The 22211-nt window shown below is 47.2% G+C and overlaps 1 protein-coding gene across 1 annotated transcript; it reads left to right on the top strand.

Annotated features, from left to right (window-relative positions):
- The first annotated feature begins 12906 nt into the window (after window positions 1–12906).
- Rmi2 (RecQ mediated genome instability 2) lies at window positions 12907–19125 on the top strand. The gene is made up of 2 exons (XM_051181437.1): window positions 12907–13220; window positions 18918–19125. Exons 1-2 carry the CDS (start codon window positions 12929–12931, stop codon window positions 19064–19066), a joined length of 441 nt encoding a protein of 146 aa, XP_051037394.1. The 5' UTR covers window positions 12907–12928; the 3' UTR covers window positions 19067–19125.
- Window positions 19126–22211: the final 3086 nt, after the last annotated feature.

Genomic DNA, 22211 nt, shown 5'->3' on the forward strand with positions numbered 1-22211 from the left:
ACCCTACCTCTGGAAGGTAGCCAAATTTCAAGTGATTTAGCACAGTCATGTTGTGGTGGTAAACAGTGGGTAGCAACTGTATGCCCAGTGTGGTGGGTGAGACTGAACATCGGTACACCCATACCACAACTCAAAAGGCTGTGTGCACTGCTGGCAGGCACCCATCAGAAAAGAGCAAGGTCCAGGATGTAGCCAATGCTCTCCTTCCTCCCCTCAGTGGGGACATGCCATCCCATGCAAGCAGTTGCACTGTTCTTCTTCAGAATGGCCTCTGAGACTGCGTGTTGAACTGTCTTTAGGAGCCCTGCAACCTGTAGCAGTGGAGGAGCTGGCTTCTAGCCTGTGTTGCTGCTGAAGCCTGCACAGGTGTAATGGTTGTGTGTTGTTTGTCTATTTGTATGTCTGAAAGTCATGATATAGTCAGAGATGACCTTGAGCTTCTGGTCCTCCTGCCTCCACCTCCAAGATGGTAGACATGCATTATTACACCAGGGTTACCTTTGTGCTAGCAAACACTTTACCAAATGAGCCACAGCTCCAATCCCCATCACTGTTTTCAGAAAAGTCAGCAAAACAGTGGCTTTGATCTTGAGTTAGCTTTCTGGGGCATGGCTTGTGGTCTGGGAGAATTGAGTCGGGTGACAGGGTTGCATAGCAAGAACAGCCTGAACTATAAAACCCTGCTTTGCTGGTGGGTGGTGGTGCCGAATGCCTGTAATCCCAGCACTAGGGAGGCAGGGGCAAGTGGGTCTTTGAGTTTGAGACCAGCCCATCTACAGATCAAGTTCTAGGACAGCCAAGGCAACAATGGAGAAACCCTGTCTCAAGTGGATGGGGGAGGGGGCATGTAGAAGAGAGGTGGAGGGAGGGGATGGGATGAGATGAGGGAGGGGAAACAGGTTGGTATGTAAAATAAATAAAAAAAATAAAAATAAAAAGATCCTTCCTCAAAACAAAACAAGAGGTTGGGGAGAGAGGGATCATTTGGTAGAAGTACTTGCTGTACAAACATGGGGCTCTGAATTTGGATTCCTTCTTGCCATGTGAAGAGCTCTGCACAATGACATGCATCCATAATCCCAGCACTGGGGAGGCAGAAACAGGTGGATCCCTCGGGCACATGGACCAACCAGCTCAACCTGCTTGATGAATTCCAGGTTTGATAAGAGACCTTGTCTTAAAACACACACACACACACACACACACACACACACACACACACACACACACACAGAGAGAGAGAGAGAGAGAGAGAGAGAGAGAGAGTAGAGGGGCTGGCTGGAGAGATGGCTCAGTGGTTAAGAGCTTCCAAATTACCTGGGCTCAATTCCCAGCACCCATATGGCAGCTCACAACTGTCTACAACTCCTATTCCAGGGGATCTGACACCCTCACACAGACACACATGCAGGCAAAACACTGATGTACATAAAATACAAATAAATAAATAATTAAAAAAAAATAGTGGAGGGGCTGGAGAGATGGCGGCTCTTCCAAAGGACCCAGGTTCAATTCTCAGCACCCATATGGCAGCTCACAACTGTCTACAACTCCAGTTGCAGGAGATCAGACACCATCACATGCATGCAAAACTCCAATGCACGAAAAGTGAAAATAGATGATTACAAAACGGCAGACCAAAGGGAAACAGTGGAGGAAGAGCCACTAGCACCTGTGGGCCAGGACCTGTCAGCAAAGGGGTCAGATTAGCACAATGCCTGGTACTGTTCCAGCAATTTAAAGCTCGATACTTGGTGATCCCTGCCTCAACACCGGAAGAAAAGCAAGCCCTCTAGCTGAATCCATAAAACCAATGCACTCTTCTGTATGTGGGTTATATTAGACCTCCATGAAGAGAGTCTCCACACAGGCAGACATATCCCCCCGGGGGGCTGATTTTGGAACAGGCAACAGAATAATATAAAGTAACAGAAACAAAAAATCCAGCTACTAATCATCCGGAGATGAGCTTGATTGTTTATATAGCATCCAGGCATGGCCCCCACAACACTTCCTTTGTGTCTCCCTGTTGCCTCCAGCTGGGGATTGCAGCTAGAAGTCCCTGCACCTGGGCATCCCTGCCCCTGTCAGATAATTTGGTCCCCATGGTGGCCTAGAAACAAAGCCACACACTTCATTGCTTAATACTGTGGGGAAGGGATGAAATTGCTCTAGAGAGGTTCCCAGGAGAGGGATTAGGCCTCAAAGGGAACAGGCAGGGGCAGGTCCCTGCTATTGCTGTATCACAACAAAGCCCAACACCCTCCTGTGGCTCATCTTTCCTTCCTGTGCTGTGAGCAGCCCTGGAACCTATTGGAGTGGCTCCTGGGCATAGCTCATCTGCCCCTTCATCTGTAGATTCCAGAGAGTCCAGCTGTCCTGCCTGGCTCCTGTTAGCCTGCCTTGCGCTTTTCCCCATGTGTGGTAGTGTGGAGCTGGAGTCACGGACTGTAAGCTGGGGACACTGGGCCATCTCTCCAGGTCTCTCATTTTATCTCAGGGTAAGATAAGGACTATTGTAGCTTCCTCCTTCGACAAGGGAGGAGATGGAGAATAGAGTTGGGGGTGGGGGTGGGGGGATTGAGGTTTGCCAGCTCCGGTCTTGCCAAGGACATCCATTTCAGGGATAGGTGGCACAGAAAGGTACTCTGGGCACTGCCCCAAATCCAGGAGTATTGGCTAAAAATTGTTTTCCTCCACCCTCCTGGAAAATCCTCACTTAGAACCTGTAGCTATAACCTTATTTGGAAGGGGGGAAGCTAAACTGAACAGCCAAGAATCCCCAAATAAGAACATTCTGGATTTAGCACTGATTCTACATCCAGAGAAGGCTTTATAGATAGGAAAATCTTTCTCCTCTCTCTCCCTCTTTCCCTCTCACCCCTCTCCCTTTTCCTCTCTCTTTCCCTCTTTCCCTCTCTCTCTCTCTCTTACACACACACATACACACACACACACACACACACACACACACACACGAGCACTGCCCAGGAGCACTGCACAACCCTGTATTCCTAGGCCAGTCTGTTCCTGTTGTTTGGGCTGCAGGCTTGTGGTGTGTTTGGTTCAGGAAACAGAGTTAATGGGCCATTCTGAGCAAGTCTCCTCCTCCTCACCTCAGTCCCTTCTCAGCCCCACCACACAGCTACTGGACCTATTCATGAGCCCTGACTATAGGCCCCACAGGGAATATAAGGAGCCCACATCTGCCTGGATCAGTAGCAGGCAGATCTTGTCTAGCCCTGGAAGTCCTCTATAGTCACACCTGTCCAAGATCTGTGACCTTAGACAGATCCCTCCCTTGGGGCTCAGTTTCCTCTCCCGGGGTTCACATGGTCCTTCCTGTAGACACAGCAACAGCTCAGGCTGTTAGACATAGTTTCATTTCCTTTAACCATCTTTTTACTGAGCATCTGTCGTGTGCCTGGCTGGCTGCCCAGCCCCCTCTTGAGGAAAGAGGGGTATTGTGAGTAACATGATGGTGATTTTATTGGCAAGAAGCTGAGATACACAGAGGTCTTAACCTGTATGACTGGGCACCAAGCTAACCCACAATCCCCGTCTCCCAGGACCTTTGAGAATGCCAGTGTTGCTACAAACTTTCTGGTGGGTGGGGTGGGTGAAAGTGGCTGTTTAGGGTCAAGATGGTTTAGGGTGGGATAGAACACAAGCAGAGGTACTGAAGAACCAGAATGGTCACTCTGGGTAGCAGCTAGAGGCAGAGCAAGTAACTCTCTTGTGGCCAAATGTGTGTGTGTGTGATCACAAGGTCAGGGAGCCCCGCAACGTGCATGGGGGCCACTGGTCTAGTTCTCATCTGCTTGTTAGCATGTGTATACACTGGCTTTGTGTAGATACAGCTTTTGTAGTAGGAGCTGGGAGTGTGTGGCCCTGAGCCACATGCAAGAAGAGAGTTGCAAGTTGTGGTGTTTGCCTGTTTAAGTGCATGTATGCATGTTGATATGTACAGTGCATACATGTGGACACACATTTGGGTCTACCTCTATGTGTTCATGTGTTGGTGTATGTTCATAAACATGTGTGCCTGCAGTATATGCCAGTGTGTTGGTATGAACATGTGTAATATGTGCATGTGTGTACACGAGTGCATGTTCAGGTCTACCTATATATGCATCTGTGTGCTAGTGCATGCTCATGCATATGTGTGCCTGTGTATCAGTGTATACCTTTGTGTACGTGCCCATGCTTGCCTATATGTGCAATACATGTATGCTTGCAGAACTGCTGAGTAGGTGCTTGTATGTATTTGTGTGTATACGTGTGTGCATGTGCACCTTAAGGCATCCCTTTCATGTGCCGAGGTCCCAATTCCTGTAAGTCACCCAACTCTTGTTCCCAGCAGAGCCTGCACCACAGTGGTGAGGGAGTGTCACCACAGTCAGGCTGTTCTGCCCTCTGCCCTGGCTTCCCCTTCTCCAGAGACCAGCCACAGCATGCAGTGGCTGCACGTGATGATGGGACATCTGGCTTTAGCACCTGCAGCATGAAGCCAGCCACAGGCACCCAAGGGAGGTCACACAATTTCAGAGCTGGTGAAGGCAGGGGTGCTTGGGAAATGTGGGGCTCCTTTCTTGCAAAACCCTAGCAGGAGAAGGTCTTGCTTCTTGTTTCCAGAGCTGGAGATGGAAACTGCAGCTTTGCAACTGCCAGCCAGGAAAATGCTCTACCACAAAGCTGCATTCCCAGCCCTTTTAATTTTAAGATAAGGCCTTACTGTATAGCCCAGGCTGGCCTGGAACTTAATATCTTCTTACCTAGGCCTCTCAAGTTGCTTCCAGGCTTCAAGTATCTGCCACCACACCTGACTTTCTGTTGTGTTTTGAACAAGACCTCAACCTCTCCCTGAACTCTCCAAGGTTACCAGGGCCCTGCTAGCCAGGAACCTGCTTGGAGACTATGTGTGGGCCCGGGCTTCAGGCCTCCCTCAGTGCCGGCGGTGTCTCTGAAGGGAACAGGGACAGTTGCATGCAGGTAGCCACTCCTATATAGAACCATTCTACAGAGAAGGAGACTGATCCCTCGTGGACAGTCAGGATGCTCGCAGGGAGCTGGCTAGGCTAGAGTTCAACTCATCTGCACTGGCTTTAGGGCAGTCCCTTATTCAAATGCAGCCCTTTTGAGGCCCTCACCACTTGAGGGAGGGGCAAAGGTCCTGAGGCAGAAGGAAGAGCTTACTCAAGGTCTCCACATGTTGGAGAGCATGGGAAGGGTACTGGGACCTTGAAACAGCATGAAGCCAGAATGGGAAGGAAAACACTGGGCTTCTTGAGGGGAAGAGGAAGGAGAATCCTGGTGGGTTCTCCCACTGTTCACAGTTCGGTCAAGAGCACCTACTTGGACCCTGTTGCTAGACCCCGACCTTTGCATTGTTTATCCAACTCCCTTCATTGGCAGGGGTACCTGTGTGTGGCCTCTTTCACGCCCTGCACCATGCTGCACTAACCCATCTCCCATCCCCCTGCTGTTCTGCCGCTCTTACCTACATCTTTTCTCCACACAACAGCCAGGGCCATGTGCTAAGAAGGCAAATCCCATCATGCCCCAACCCACCCTCCAGACAACATCTGTTCAGGTTGTGCCCCTCAGCAGACTCATTCTAAGCCAGGTTCCTTGTTAGCTTAATTTACTACTGCATCCCCATGCCCAGAGAAAGCACCCAATCTTTCCCTGCTGTGGAACGCAGGGTGGTGTGGCTCAGAGCTAACTCCTGCACATGTCAAGTTCCTTCCTCATTGGTCTAAAGCCTCAAGACTGAGCCCTACTGGACTTCAGCCGTCTCCAGCTCCTTGTCTTGGTAGCTGATGTCCTGGTCACTGGGACTGACACTGTGCTTGACATCTTTGCAGCTGGGCCTCAGCTCACAGGTCCCTGCTAGCCCAGCCTCATGCAAATTCTCAGCCCTGCAGCTGCAGCTGCTAGGTTTAGCCTTTTAAAAAGAAGTCTCCAGCACCATACTTGCCTCATTCCCACCTGGGGCCACAAAGATTACAACCTGAGTCCTTCCTTACTCCTACCAGCTCCTGGCTCAGGGGGGTCCCTTCCTTCTCCCACCAAAGCCACTGTCCAGGAGGCTTTGAAAACTTCCTTCTGCTTTGGAGCCTCAGCCTCAAATGGCCATTTTGTTTACCCATGACTCTTGGCTGGACTCTACCCAAAGCTACTTACAAAAATCCCCCTGCTGCCATGGGAAGGCCCTTTCCAAGCCTCATGCTTGCATTTGCTGTCTATTTATTTGTTTTCTTTCTCTCTTTTTTTTGATTTTTTGTTTGTTTTTTCATATTATGTGTGTGTTTGGGGGTATGTGGTGTGCACATGTATGTGAAGGTCAGAGATCAAGTTGGTTGTATTCCTCAATTTCTTGCCCCCTTATATTTTTAGAGATGTATTTATTTATATATATGAGTAGTCTATTTGCATGCATGTCTGCAGGGCAAAAGAGGGCAACAGCTCCCATTATAGGCAGATGGTTGTGAGCCCCCAAATGGTTGCTAGGAATTGAAACCGGGTCCTCTGGAAGAGCAGCCAGTGCTCTTAACCACTGAGCCATCTCTACAGCCCAATACTACTTTATTTTTTGAGGCAGGCTTTCTCACTGATCTGGGAATTATTTGGCTAGACTAAGTATCCAGTGAGCACCGGGACTCTCCTGTTTCTGCCTTCCTATCACTGGGATGACAGAAAAGTATGACATCACCAGACTCCTTTACAGAAGTCCAGGAGATTTGAAATCAGGTCCTCATCCAACTGAGCCATCTCCCAACCCACCCTCTTCTTCTTGGGACAGGAAGCTTTCTTGGTCTCACATCCTCAGAAGTGTCTTTTTGCTTTCTTTGGTTTGTCTTTTTGAGGCAGGGTTTCTTTTGTAGGCCTGGCTGTTCTGGAACTGTCTTTGTAGAGCAGGCTGGCCTTGAACTCAGAAATCAGCCTGCTTCTGCCTCCTGAGTTCTGGGACTAAAGGTGTGTACCACCACATCCAACTTCAGAGGTGTCTTCTTGTCTGCACAAGGACAGACAGTGTCAGACTCAATTTTCTGGGACGGTTTCACTTTCCCAGAATCAGGGCCATTACCAGAAAAGTGGGCTGTCATGGTTTTAATGCGCTGGCCCCAGTTTCTTGTTTATTCCCCGAGGGAATTTTCACACAGAGGTCATATCAGTGTCCCAGGGCACAAGGAGTCCCATACCAGACACCCTTTTTAGCGTGTGCAGTGTGTTCTTGGATGTCAGACCTGTGCTGTTTCAGTGGCACCTGAGGCAGAAGAGAAACTGCTAACCAAACCCTCTGAGCCTCGGCCAGCTTGTGGTTATGTTTAGTGCCCTTTCTCACACATTCTGGGAGAAAGAACCCAAGTATTGGAGTCAGGTGATCCCTACTGACTCTGTGACCTTGGCCAGGTTCCTTATCCTCTGAGTCCTGGGCTCTCTCTGTAAGGCACACTTACTGCTCAGGGATCCAAGAGTGGTACTTTTTATTTCATCTTAAAACTTTACTGTTATTGTTGTTATTTGTATGTGGATGTGCCTGTTTTCATGTGTGTGCACATATGTGAGTGCATATGGAAGCCAGAGTTCACTATTTGGTTCTTTCTCTATCCCGCTTTACCTTATTTTCCTTATTTTTTAAGGTTTATTCTTATTAGGTTTAATTATGCATAAGGTGTGTGTACCTTTGGGTATATACAGGGAGGGCAGGTCACTGAGGAAGTCAGAGGCATTGGGTCCCCTGGAGCTAGAGTATTTATTAGTTGGTTGTGAGCTGCCTGATATGGGTGTGGGGAATTGAACCCCTCTTGCCCTTAGCAGTTGAGTGCTCTCTCTCTCTCTCTCTCTCTCTCTCTCTCTCTCTCTCTCTCTCTCTCTCTCTCTCTCTCTGTGTGTGTGTGTGTGTGTGTACACAGTTTATTTTTGTTCCAGCTCACCATGTAGCCCAGACTAGCCTTGAACCCCTAACTCTCCTACTTTCAAAAGTGCTGGGATTACAGGGAGGTGACACCACCTGTGGCTCAGTTCCATGAATTTTTAAAAAAAACATTATTTATTATTGTCTGTGTGGGGATGGGGTGCTTACATCACAGCATGTGTGTAGAGGTCAGAGGATAACTGTGGAATTAGTTTCTCTTTCCTCTTTGCACATTCTTGAGGGAACTCAGGCTTCCAGACTTCCCTAAATAAGCCCTTTCACCTGCTGAGCACCTCAACAGACCATTCTATGCATTTCAGCACCTTTGAGATTAATGCAACCACCATGGCAGTCAGTTTGTTAAGTGGTTCCTGTCCTACCTTCTCTCTCCCTGCCCTTGTAGTCAGACTCTCCCCTCCCCTCACTAGTAACTTGTCTTCTTTCTTGATTATAGTTTTGGTTCTTTCAGAATATCAAATAAATGAAATCCCATAGCATGTGACATTGAGCCTAGTGAATTACATGTGAGTTTATCGGGGCCTCTGTGTGTTCCCTTGCTCCCTTCTGGTTGGTGCTGTGGATAAACCAGAGTTGTTACTTTAATGCCTCTGGAAGGACATGTATGGGTGTCTTCCGCTGTCACATGGCCACTATGAACATCTGTACAGGATTTTTGTTGCTGCTGTTGTGGTCTTTCTTACCTTCTCCCTCACTCCTTGGCACAAGGTCTTACTCTGCAGTCCAGGCTAGTTTGGAGATCTCTACATAGCCAAAGTTGACTTCAAATTTGAAGTAATCCTCCTGTTTTAGCCTCCTAGGGATCATAGGAGTTTGCCACCACACCCAGCTTCCATGGAGTTTCTGTTGTTGTTATTGTTTGAGGCAAATCTCATATAGCCCAGGTTGGTTTTGAACTAATGATCTCTGTGTTTGCACCTCCAAAGTGCCACGATTTCAGGGTGTACCACTATGCCCAACTAAGATATTCAAAGACTTGAGCTGGGAACAGTTTTATACCCACCATTCCTATCCCACAGCCAGGAGACTTTGCCCTGTCATCCTTCCTCGTTGCACTTACCAATCCACAAGATTCTGTGTTGCATTTAAGAGTAAGTGACAAACATCTATGCACAGCCCCCACACACAACTGAGGCATTCATTCCATCAACTAGCAGTCATGTTTTAGTCCTAAAACCCATGTAAAACAAAAACAGTTCCATGGAATTCTTCCTTGTAGACAATTGGAGGAACTGGGTCAGAGTCAGAGTTGGTGCCAGTTGGTTGACCTTAGGCTAGGCATCCTACCCCTGATCTGCAGGACTGATGGCTGAAGGACACCTGAGAGTCCAGATGAGCACAGGCAGAGGAGCTGAGCACACGGTACCTGGGGTGGTGCTTGGACATCATGAGTCCACAGCTACTGCTATCATGAACCAGCTGTGTAAATGCCCTTCTAGAACAAATCTCTTTTTTTAGGGGCAGTTCCTTCAGGTAGGAGCAGTCACACACACACACACACACACACACACACACACACACACACCTGTCTGATGTGCCTGGGAGCTGGTAAATAGGGTGAGTGTGAAGCCAAGGCCATCATTCATCCCTGCTTACCTTTGTCCTCCCTGGAACAAGTGTCAGGAAAGCCCCCTTCCAAAGGGCTTTGCTTGTGCTGGGAACTTTGGGTGTGGGAGTGTTGGGCAAACAGCACCCCATGGAGGAGAGGCTCACCCAACATGATCTATAAACCATTGCTAGCTATGACAGTGAAGCATGTCTTAACTCTGGAGCTGGTAAAGCATTGTACACACAGGTCCTGGGAGTGGCCATGCTTAGCACACAACTCTGCTCCCAGAAGAGCTCACAGGCACACACAGGATCACTGCTCTGCTCAAGTAAGCACCAGTACACCTTCAGCAGCCCCGTGTTTACAGTGTCATCATCAACAGTTTTTCTTTCTTTCTTTCTTTTTAAGATTTATTTTTATGGCTGGTGGTGGCATACACCTTTAATCCTAGCACTCAGGAGGCAGAGGCAGGCACATCTTTGAACTCAAGGTCAGCCTGATCTAAGAGTAAGTTCCAGGAAAGCCAGGGCTATATACAGAGAAATCCTGTCTCACTATCTTAAATTATTTTAAATGATATCTTATTTACTCTCTCTCTTCCTCTCTCTCTCTCTCTCTCTCTCTCTCTCTCTCTCTCTCTCTCTCTCTCTCTCTCTCTCCCCCTCTCTCCCCCCTCTCTCTGTGTGTGTGCTCACCTTTAATCCCAGAACTTGGGAGACAGACACAGTTGGATCTTTGAGTTTGAGACCAGCCTGGTCTACAGAGTGAGTTCCAGGACATCAAGGGCTACACAAAGAAACCCTGTCTTTAAAAAATGTTAATACAATCAGAAGTCAACAATAGATATCCTTGAATGTGTTTTACAGTGATTTAGATTTTCTCTTCTAAATTCTCTGCAGTACACATTTCTTTTATGAATGATATGGCAATATAAAGTTAATTTGGCGAGTGGAGAGTATAACAGCCCTGGCTGTCGTGGAACTCAATTTGTAGACCAGGCTGACCTCAAAGGCACAGAGATCCACCTGCCTCTGTGTCCAGGATACTGGGATTAAAGGCGTGCACCACTATGCCCAACTCTCCTTTCAACTTTTAAATGACTTTATTGAATGAAAACAAGGATATGACCATTCCTAGATGTAGTTGAAGAAAGGTTTTATTGTAAATATTAGGGAAACAAAACAGCCAGAGACATCTGGAAGTCCAGACCAACAGAATGGGAGAGTGAGAGGCCAAGAGGGATCCAGGGAACACCATGAGGTCTTGTAGCCAAAATGACCGAGTTATATAGAGGAATTATATAGAGCCACTAGCTCCTACCTCTACCTCAGGCTGACAGGGCTGATCCTGTCTCCACAAGCTCTTACCAAACCTCAGACTGCTGCCTCTCTTAGCATGGCTGGAGAATGAATGCCAGCCCTCAGATCCTGTTCCTGTCTGAAATACCTCTCATGAATTCTGGGATTAAAGGCATGAGCTCTATTAATCTTTTGGTGGCCTTGGACTCAGAGAGACCTTTGTCTCCTGAGTCCTGGGGTTAATGGTGTGTGCCACCACAACCTGGCTTCTATAGCTAACTAGTATGGCTGCTTAGCTATTTTGATCTCCAGTGACTTTAATACATCATAAACAATATATCATCACCACATTTGAAGCTAGGGGAAGGAAAGCTCAGCCCTTGGGCTGGAGAGAATGAAGGTCAGGGCAAGGTGAGAAGTGCTGAGGAACCGCAGGTACTGAGTGATGCTGGGAGAGCGGGCATTTGTCCAGGGTTCCTCGAGGCCTAACATTTACATATTATTAAAACAGTACAAAAACAATACAGGAAGGGGGAGTCTGGCTAGATGGTTCAGCAGGTAAAGATGCCCATGGGAAAGAGTTGGGCTTGACTCCAGGAATTCACATAGTAGAAGAGAACAGATTCCCAAAACCTGTGTTCTGATCTCCACACGTGTTGTGGCATGTACACCCCCCAAGAATAAATAAATGTAACTTTACAAAAATCAAGTAAGGAAGGAAAGGCATTTTGGCTGTCCTCATTGCCTTTCTGAGCATTATTTCTAACTTAAAAAAAAATCCTATTATGTGATTAATGTGTCTATTTATAGGAAACAGTATAATATTTTTATGTTGTATAATGATCACATGGGGTATTTGGTATAGCTGCAACCTACTATGTATATCATTTCCTGATCGACTGTGCTCATTCACAAGCATGAGCTTCCATTTCAGGGTTCAATATTACTGACCTCAGAATGCAAAACTGTGCAAGAAGACAGTGATAAATTGCCAAGTTTTGTTCATGTTTTTAAAGATATTTTACATTTTATTTAATGTGTGTGGTGGGGTACATGTGAGCCACCATGCATTATGGTAGTCAGGAATCATTTTTGGAAGTTATTTCTCTCCTTCTACCATGTGGGCCTAGGGAGTAGACCTCTGGTCGTCAGATTTGGTGGCAACTGACTCTACCTGTTGATCCATCTGGCCAAACTGAAAGAGGAAGTGCTTGGGCATTGAACATAGGGCCTCTGGCATTCTATATAAACACTCTCCTATATCCCTAACTCAAAGAGGAAATTATTTTATTTATTTATTTATTTATTTATTTATTTATTTATTATGTTGTTTGGAGACAGGGCTCTTGTGTCTTAGGTTGGCCTCCAACTCACAGTGTAGCTAAGGATGATCTTGACTCATCCTCCAGCCCACCTCCTGAGAGCTAGGGTTACAGGTGTGAACCACCACAACTTGTTTTGAAAGAGGAATGTTTTAATCATTGAACTCAAGTATGTATTTATTTTCTTTTGAGATGTTTCTCTTGATGAAACTCTTATGATAATTTCAGGAATGTACTCTACATAGTCTGAGTACAAGAAGAAATGTCTTACCACTTACCAGGGCATATTCAGCTTTATTTGTGAGGCATGAAAAAGAGTACCAACGACCCTGCATATCAATTTGTGTTTAGGATCATGCTTAAAGTATCCCTCTGGAACTTTATCTCCTGTAAGTAGATGTGATACCCCATCCAAAAAGGTCCAGGATCTGTTTGCATTTCTGCTTTTCGTGTGGCAATGTCTTGCTAAAAGCGCACATTTTATTTCTGCTCTAAAATTAGGGCATCTACAGCTATTGGTGAGCATATCTTACTTTTTAGTAAACGGCATTGGAGACATATGGTTTAAGTGGTTGTTCTTCCTTGCAAAAGGAAATTCCTTATTTCCCTGCCTTCGTTTATTTTTCTCTTTTATTCAACTTAATCCATTCCTTTTTAACTTCAGGCGGTTACTCGAAGTACGCATGCGCACTCCTGGCATGGCGGTCCCACCCTCAGTTCTGACCATTGGCTGGCTCCGGCCGGCGCGCTCTTGATTGGTTCCCGCTCGCCAAGCCCCTGCTGCCAGTCAGAGTTGGCGGGAAAGTGGCATTGACGCAGCATGGCGGCGGAGTCACTGACCTCGGGTGGCCCCGGGTCCGTGCGGTTGCCGCGGTCGCCACCACTCAAGGTGCTGGCAGAGCAGCTGCGGCGCTACGCGGAGGGCGGCCCGGGCGCGTGGCGGCTGTCGCGGGCGGCGGTGGGTCGAGCGCCGCTGGAGCTGGCGGCCGTGTGGATGCAGGGAACGGTGCTGGCGGCGGAAGGCGGCCAGGCGCGTCTGCGCGACCCGAGCGGGGCCTTTTCCGTGCGCGGCCTGGAGAGAGTACCGCGAGGCCGGCCCTGCCTGCTCCCAGGTAATGAGGGCTATACCGGCTCTGCTGGGGGCTGGACCTCCCGGGGGCGGGGCGCTCCCACATCCAGACATTCGTCTGCCTTTCTGTCCCAACCCCTGTCAGGTGACTCCCAGACCTATGGGATGATTGCAACACCTGCTACCACCTTCAAAAATGTAGGTTTCAATCTGGCCTGGTGGTACACACCTGTCATCGTAATATTAGGAGACTGAGGCAGGAGGATGGCAAAGTTCAAAGCCTGTCTGCCTGTCTGCCTGTCTGAGCTATAAGAGTGAGTTGAAGGCCTGCCTAGGCAACTTAAGTGAGAGCCTGTCTCAAAACAAAAAGTCAAGAGGACCTGGGGTGATACTCCGTGGTAGAGCATTTCCTAGCATTGATAAAGCTTTGGGTTCAACCCAGACTGCAAAAATAGTAAATAAATCAATGAAAATACCCCAGGTTCCTGAGCTCTCCTAGTCCTCCCTAGTTTTGAGCTTTTGGCTTCTCTGTCACAAGACTTCTCCCCATAGATATTTTCATTTTCTCCATATGTTTTTGGAAATAATGTCTCAGGAAATGTGTCTATGTCCTTTTCTGTTTATTTTGAGGCAGGGTCACATGTAGTCTCAAATTCCTTGTGTAGCTGAGGATGATTTTGAACTCCTGAATTTCTCACTTCATTTTCTGAGTGCTAGGATTACAGGCATATGCCACACACCTGGTTCACGTGGTTCTGGGGGGGGGGTGAGGTCAAACCCACGACTTGTGCATATTAGACTAGCAATCTCCCAACTGATACCCCAGGCCCATGTCTGTTCATTTTTAATGTCCTAAGACAAATGGACTTACGTCTGGAAAAGACACTGTTACGCCAAGGGATTGGGGGCACTTTTCTATACCTTTCCTACTGAGATCAACATAGCTGTGGTTCACAATTCTCAAACAGCTGCTGCTCACATTTAAGTGACCATCATCCCATGCCTAGGGCTTTGGTGAAGTCCATCCCCTCAGGGTTTCTAAGTCTCAGGACTTACTTCTCATATGCTCCAACCAGATGCTGATATTGCTGTGTTTGAGACCGGCCTCTGCTTGGTCCTGACAGTTTGACCCTAGCATCTGGTCCAGTGCCTGACCCCTAGGTGCCCTGAGCACCAGATAGTCTAAGAGATAGGCATTAGGGCACCTGGGGTCTCATCTCGTTGACAAGGATGTCAAGCGAACATATATACATGGGGCCTTGTGTGAGATGCTAGGCTGCAGCTATGACCCAGATACACAAGGCCTGTGTCTACTTGACTCTGGAGCTTTACCACCAGCTCAGGAAGTTTCTGAAGGAAGCCTATGGATTCACCAGACCTGCCTTTCTGTGGTCCTTCTCTCCTCTGTGAAATCAGGCCAGACTCTGTTCCTGCTCAGAGAGTGGGATTCTGTCTAGAGACAGACTGGGTCAGGGGTGTGACCTTTTCTGTTCTCTCTCTTTCCTCTCTCCAGTCTTACTCTAATTTAAGACTAGCAAACTCAAATGAACCGTAAACTAAAAGCAGTTTACACACACACACACACACACACACACACACACACACACACAGTGCTGTGACTCACACTTAGTGCCTTATCACTGAGCTATATCTCCAAATTCAACTTTTACTTTGTTTTGTGTTAGGAGTAGGTTTTCCCCCCAACCTGGTCCCATAGCTTTGCCAGCCCCAAATAACACACAGAGATGCTGTATTATATATAAAACTGTTGGCCTGTTACTAGCATTACTTATTGGCTAGCTCTGTCTTAAATATTAACCCATTTCTATTAATCTAAGTATTTCCACGTGGTCTTATCTTACCAGAGAGAGGGCCCAGAGTTGTTCTTTCTTGGTCCTACATTTTGAATCTCCTACCTACCTCTCCTTGAAATCTCCTTGTCTCCTAGTCCTGCCTATCCTGCTTTCCAATAGGCGAATAGTGCTTTATTCATTAACCAATAGGAGAAACATATTTATAGAATGACATCTCCCATCAGTTTTGTTTTGTTTTTGTTGTTTGTGTAGGATTTCTCTTTGTATCCCTGCCTGTCTCACTATGTACACCAACCTGGTCTTAAATTTATAGAGATATGCCTGCTTTTGCCTCCTGAGTGCTGAGATTAAAGGTGTGCACCACCATGAGTTAAAATTCCACTGATAGAGAAAAAGACCACTACCACAATTCAAAGCCAAATTTGAAGCACACTTTAATTAAATACTGGCCAGGTAGATGAGCTGCGGCCAGGGATCTCTAGATTTTCAGAAGATGGCCCCAAATCATGGTTTATAACATCTTAAGTATTTCCCATCAGGTTCAGTCAGAGGCAAGCATACATCCAGTCAGGGGAAAGTGAACATCCTAATGTATTTCCTGTTTGTGAATCTCCTGCCCACATGTGATCAAGCACATCTGGTGCAGAGGGGTCAAACAAAATTGTTTAAGAGAGTGAAAATGTGTCACTTGCTCTCTGCTATAAACAATAACCTCCAGCATTTCTGGAACTACCTGTTCTTGGGCAAGGGGCTTGCAGATCAGAGGCATTTTTGTTTGACGAATCTCTAAGACATAGTAATTAAAACTTAAAATGTAGCTTTGGCTCTCACACATGCTGGCTCTTTAGAACTATTATAGAACTATTTTATTACATCTTATCTTGAGTAAGGGTATATGTGTGCATATGTGTGTGCCATAATACTTATGTGGAGATCAGAAGACAACTTGGAGTCCAGTTCTCTCCTTCTATCATGTGGGTCCCAGGGATTAAACTCAGGTTGTCAAGTTTGGAAGCAAGTGCTTTTACCTGTTGAGCCATCTCACTGGCCCAGGTTTTACTTTTGTTTGTTTTGAGACAGGGTCTCAAACTAGGTAGCCTTGGGTGGCCTGGAGTGCACAACGTATATTAGGCTGGCCTTGAACTCAGAGATCTGCCTATGCCTCCTGAGCACTGGGATTAAAGGTGTGTGTCTGATACCTGGCCTGTGTTTTATATTTTGATGCATTTAAAAAAAGATTACAGTGTGTTCAAAATCAGCATCTGCAAGTGAAGTTTTATTGAGGTGAAATGCTTTTGTAATTTGCAAAAGGTTAGGGTCACCGTGCTACTGTAATAACATAGTACAGTAGTTGTGACATAGGGCCTATCACTTACAAAAGTCTGACTTATGTAGTCTGGTCCTTTAGAGAAAAAGTTGACTACCCTTGGCCTTAGGTTTGGTGTTGCTCACATTCCATGGTGTTTGGTGTCCAGCCTAGGCAATGCCCCTTGAGGTCAGCCTTGGACAGTGTCTCAAGTCTGGTGCTAACAGTGGAGTGAGCCTGATACTCCCTGATGTCCCTGTGTTGGACAGAACCTGTTGGCCTCACCCTCTAGCCTGTATGCCCAGGGGCAGGGTCCATGCTCTCTCCTCTTGCTCATTAATCATCTCTTCAGGGACCAGGGAAGTAAACAGGCCACTAAAACACAAGGTTCCATTATAGATGAGCCCAGGCTGTGCGTGCAGGGGTGACAGCTCTTCCTTTTATTTGAGTGGCACTCATAGTACCTGCCTCAATGTTTGTGAAGTAGAAAAATCCCAACAACAGCATGCCACATGTTAGCCACTGATAGCCTCTAGAGACCTGGGCCTCCAGTTGCAGAGCACAGAGACTTTTGTCCATCTGGCTGGTTGGTTAATCTGGTATTTATTTGGGGTAAATAGATACAGAACTAGACACAGAACAAGGATACATGTTCAAGGCCCAAGGGGGGCGGGATTAGGGAAGGCTTCCTGGAGAAGGCAGCCTTGAAAGCTATATTGTACTTATCTGTAGGGACTAACCCTCTTGGATTGTTGGGACTCAGGACATTCAGTGTCAGCATTGGGACATTTTTGGTGTGTGCATTAATGGATTATCAGCTCCTTTGAACAGCATATGCAAAGGCCAGGGGCAGGGAAACAGGGCCCCATGGGGCACCAAAGGCCTGGAGGCAGGGAATGGGGTGGGGGCACAGCACAGAAAGGCTATAGTTTGGGGAAGGACCTGTCCTTGCTAAATGACCTTGATGCCTGCTGGTCTGCTACTTCCCAGCCCCTGCCTGCCTCTAGGGCATCCAGCAGTTTCTCTCCAGGCTCTGAAGACACAGGGAAGTTGGGAACTCTGCCCCTCTGGTCCTCATTCTGCAGGCGGTGTTGCTTTTACTGTGCTGTGATGGGCAGTCTCTTGGGCAGGAGCATGGTTGGGAGGACACAGGCCAGATCCATGCAGTAGCCCAAACAGGAGAAGGTGAAGGCTTGGTCTTGGGCAGGGTCCTGTGGGGAAGGAGAAATGGAGAAATATGGGTGCATGGGCACTGCACTGGTCCCAGTGTGTTGTGTAGTGTCTTCTGCCTCCAAGCTCCACAGAACAAGTCTGTTAGCCTCCCCTGGTCTTCAGCCTTGTAATTCTAAGGGTTTTGTCTTTACCACCAGTTGGGGCCCTGAAAAGATCCTCCTATGGCCTGTCAGGGGAAACATGGGAGGGATGGGCAGCCCCAGTGTTTAGCTAGGCTTGTGGGCAAACTCATCCTGCTTGTGGAAGCCAGGCATGCAGGGGACTGGCTGCTTGCCTTTCCTGCCGTGACAAGGGACTTTTACACAATTGCATTTTGTGTGTTTTATGACTAGCCAAGTTGCGCTTTCAAGGGAGAGGCACTTACCCCAGGGAATGGGAAGTTGTGGTTAATAGTGTGTCAGATCATCCAGTGGCAGCCTGTTCTGTTGATTTCTCTGTGTGCCCAGTGTGGCTTTGGATAAAGTTGGGGGTGGCAGGGACTGGAACAACAGCACAGTGTGCCGTGGGTGGTGAGAGGAGGGGTGTCTAACTTTTTTGGCAGTGTCGGGGAAAATTGGATTTACATTTTGGCTGTCAGGAAGTGGCTTTGCAGGAGTGCTGTCTTGTGAACAGAGACCAGTCACTCGCTCTGGCATTGAGCAATGTACAAGACTGAGAGCAAAGCTTGGGTTTTTCTGTGCCTGCCTGGGGGCAGTGGTGTGTCTAATTATAACTCAGTGGGATCCAGAGATGCTTGCATTCCAGGGGCATGACTGCTGAGTGAGCCTGTCTATTGTGTTTAGCACATGAAAAGCAGATGCCAATAAGATGCAGATGTCATCCTCCAGGTTAAGCGCTGATCTCATTGGTCATACATGTATCTATTTTGATCCCAGACTGCCTTTGTTTTGGTATCTACTTTCAGGATTGTATGAATGTGTTCATGTTCCCATGTGGGAGTGTGCTCACACATGCCTGTGCATGTGGAGGACAGAGGTACATCAAGTGTCTTCCTCGATTGTTCTCACCTTATTTTTTGAGACAGAGTCTCTCACTGGACCAGGATGGTTGGGCATAGAGCCCCAAGGATCCTCCTGTGTCCATTTCCTTAACACTGATCACATATGCATACACCTTACCATGCTTTTCACATGGATGCTGGGGATCTGAACTGAGATTCTCCCCTCAGCTCCTCCCCCTTTTATTTTGCAGGGCTAAATATCAAACGTAGGACCTAGTGCATGCTAGGCATGAGGTTTGCCTCCAAGCTGCATCCCCCAGACCATAGATAACCTTTTTGTCTCCATCTTCCTTCTATGATCAAGGCCCTGAAGTCAGGGTCTTTGTAGGTTGTCCCCAACTGCCTTTTTAGTGTGAACATCACCACATCCTTTTCTTCTCTTCCCAGGAAAGTATGTGATGGTGATGGGCGTGGTTCAGGCCTGTAGTCCTGAGCCCTGCCTACAGGCTGTGAAGATGACGGATCTTTCTGACAATCCTGTCCACGAAAGCATGTGGGAACTGGAGGTGGAAGACTTACACAGAAGCATCCCTTAGAGCTGGGATCCTTGAGAACAGCTGCTCCCCGAAGTACTTAACCACCTTGTGAGTTTGCGGGACATCGAAAAGGTTTCCTGAAGAGATGTCCACACCCTGGGAGCTAGAGCTTCTGTTAAATCTGCCTCCTCTCTGCTCAGGGATTTGGCTGCCTGTGGACGAGAAGCAGAGGCTCCAGGCTTTTCCATTTTCATCATTTATGTGTGTTCATTTCTCTCTCTCTAAAGCACATGGAGATCTCATGTTGCCATCCCTGATGTGTCAAGTGATAACACTTTCTTCTTGATTGTATCCCGTTTTAAGATGCAAAATCTGAATTTCCGTTATTGCCAGTGGGATTAAAGTTATGGATATGAGGACAGATTGGCACTGCAGCCTGTCTTCCCATCTCCAGCTGCCAGTTGCCAGCAAGCATCCCCATGCAGACAGGGCTCTCTCTGCTTCAGTATGCTCACTCCTCATTGTCTGTTTCCTTGGATGCAGAAGGTGAGACCAGCTATTGAGGATAGTCGGAATAGTCTCACAATGCTTTTGAAATTAAAAACCCAAGACGGAAATAGACTTTTCAAGTACTTCTGCTTCAGAACCTTTGTGGAGAGACAGCCAGGGAGCAAATAGCCTGCTAGCTTAGAGTTCTGGACTTTCTGCATGAAATGCCTTTCTGCTGGGATTGTATCAGTGTTTGGCTTTGGCTTTCTGCTGATCACCAGGCTAGATTCATGTCTGGATGGTAAAGACCAAGGCAGTCCATATTAGTCTCTGTACCACTGTAGTACTTTCCAGATGACTGATATTCTACACTAGTAACATTTCTGTATGGCTAGGTTTCAAAAATAAGCTTGATTACTTGTTTGTTTGTTTGTTTCAAAGACAGGGTATCATGTAGCCCAAGGTAGCCTCGAACCCCTGACCTTCTGTCCTCCACTTCTGAGTGTTGAGATGATGGGTGTGTACCATTACCCTTGCTTTCTGCGGTGCAGGGGATTGAACTGGGGCTTTGTGCCTGTCATGCAAACACTCTGCTGACTGACCTGCAGCTCCAGCATGACCAGTGATTTGTTAAAACAGTTGTGGGGTTTCAGAGAAATTGAACAGAAAGTGCAGTGTTCCCATAAACACCATTGAACCTAAGGCTTTGTGTATGTTAGGCAAACACTGTCACTGAACTTGAGCTCCAGCTCACTGATTTTAAGACAAGTGTCTTAAAATAAGGCTAGCCAGATGTGGCTCCCCCACACCTTCACTAACCTATATTGCCATGAGCATCAGGTGGTACTTACCATCAGATAAACTCAGGAGCCACTTGGCAGGAGAGGGACACGAGGGGGGAGGAGAGGGAATCCAGAGGTGATCTAGACCTGGCTCTTTCCTGTTCCCTCACACCCCCCCCCCCCCAATAGAAAAAGTGTCCAGGCCTTGAGCCCATCAGGAAGAGGCAAAGTGAGACTGTAGGAAGGCCAGTGGCAGTCAGGAGTCGGGGAAGGAACTTTTAGGGCTCTCTAGTCCAGGCTGGCCTCAAACTCACAGAGATCTGCCTGCCTCTGCCTCCTGAGTGCTGGGATTAAGGGCATGTGCCACCAATACCCACTCTTTTTATTTCATTTTAATGTTATTTGTGTGTGTGTCTGTATGTGCGAGTCTAGGAAGGACATTGTATTCTCTGGAGCTGGAGTTTATAGGCAAGTCTGAGCAGCCAGTGTGGGTTCTGGGAACCCAGCTCAGGTCCTCTGGAACAGCAGCAAATGCTCTTAACTGCTGAGCCTTCTCTCCATCTCCAGTGTACATCTTTTGAGCTACAGAAAAAAAAAATGCAAAAATAGTACAGTCCTTAATATTTTTATTTGTTTGTTTGCATGTTTATTTCCATGTGAGGCAGGGTGTCTGTAGCCGGGTCTGTCCTGGAACTCCTGACCCTCCTGCCTCAACTTCCTGAGTATTGAGATTACAGGTGTGCACCACTAAGCTTGGTTTATGTAGTGTTGGGGATCAAAAAGGACTTCTTGAATCATAGACATACCATGTTTCTGTCATGAACATCTTACATTAGTATGGTATGGATGTTAAAACTAATTAACAAATTAATGATCAAATACAGAGAAGTTAGTAACCAAATCTATAGTTTATTCTGGTTTCTCATCTTTTTGTTTTTGAGCCTAGTCTTTAATGTCTGAGCCATCTCTCCAGCCCTGTTCTGGTTTTATTTCTTCTTTTCACCCCCAGGATTCCACATTCTATTTAGTCATTGTGTCTCCTTAGGATCGCCCTTGTCTGAGACACAGATCAATTGTTTTTTATTGCATTGGAATTTAATAAACAGACACACATACACAGACAACATACACACCAACACGAACACATAGGCACACAGACTACACACACACACACACAGACAACTTACACTGACACAGACAACACAGACACAGACTAACACACTCACACAGACAACACAGATACAGACTACACACACACAGACAACACATGTACACACAATGACACAGACAATGCAGTCACACTCACAGACACAAACACACCATTTCAGCACAGGGCTTCTTGCATGCTGAACAGACTCCAGTGCTGAGCTCTAGCCCCAGCCCAAAATTAATTAATTTTGAGACAGAGTCTCATATACCAGGTGTGCATGATTTTGAAGCCCTGATCTGCGGGCACTTGCCATGTTGTAATTGCAGGTGTGCACCACTCCAGGCCAGGTTCCCGCATGCCAGGCAAACACTCTATCACTTGAACTCCAGTCTGAAATTTAATTTTGATGCAAGCCACAGGATCTCTGCTATAGGATTCTTAGTAAAATGGTGTCCCCAAACTGTTAAACCCCAGAGGGGCTATTGAGCACCTGTGTGGCCTGAGTGGCACAAGCCTAGTCTGCTTCTACACTGGAGAACTAGACACTGCCTACAGCTTCCCAGCTGTGTCCTCACCTAACTCCTGGTGAATAACACCCGATGGAAAAAATGTGGGCTGGCTGGAGGTGGCCAGCTGTGGGGGGAGGAACACTGTAGACAGCAGTGGCCAGTGACTGGAGGCTGCCTCCCCAGCACAGAGCTGAGCCTGTGGTTTCTCTGCACATTCAGAACTCTCACTGTTGGGCTGCCGTTTCCTCTCTGACAGCGCCAAATGAAAATGCATC

The sequence above is a fragment of the Phodopus roborovskii genome, unplaced genomic scaffold, assembly GCF_943737965.1.
Source record: "Phodopus roborovskii unplaced genomic scaffold, PHOROB, whole genome shotgun sequence".
Classification (NCBI taxonomy): Eukaryota; Metazoa; Chordata; class Mammalia; order Rodentia; family Cricetidae; genus Phodopus; species Phodopus roborovskii.

What these genes read in the sequence shown, in the direction of transcription:
- Rmi2 (XM_051181437.1), top strand. Translation starts at nt 12,929, where the DNA reads ATGGCGGCGGAGTCACTGACCTCGGGTGGCCCCGGGTCCGTGCGGTTG. An exon ending in CCGGCCCTGCCTGCTCCCAG is followed by an intron (nt 13,221 to 18,917) that starts GTAATGAGGGCT and finishes TTCTCTTCCCAG; the next exon opens with GAAAGTATGTGATGGTGATG.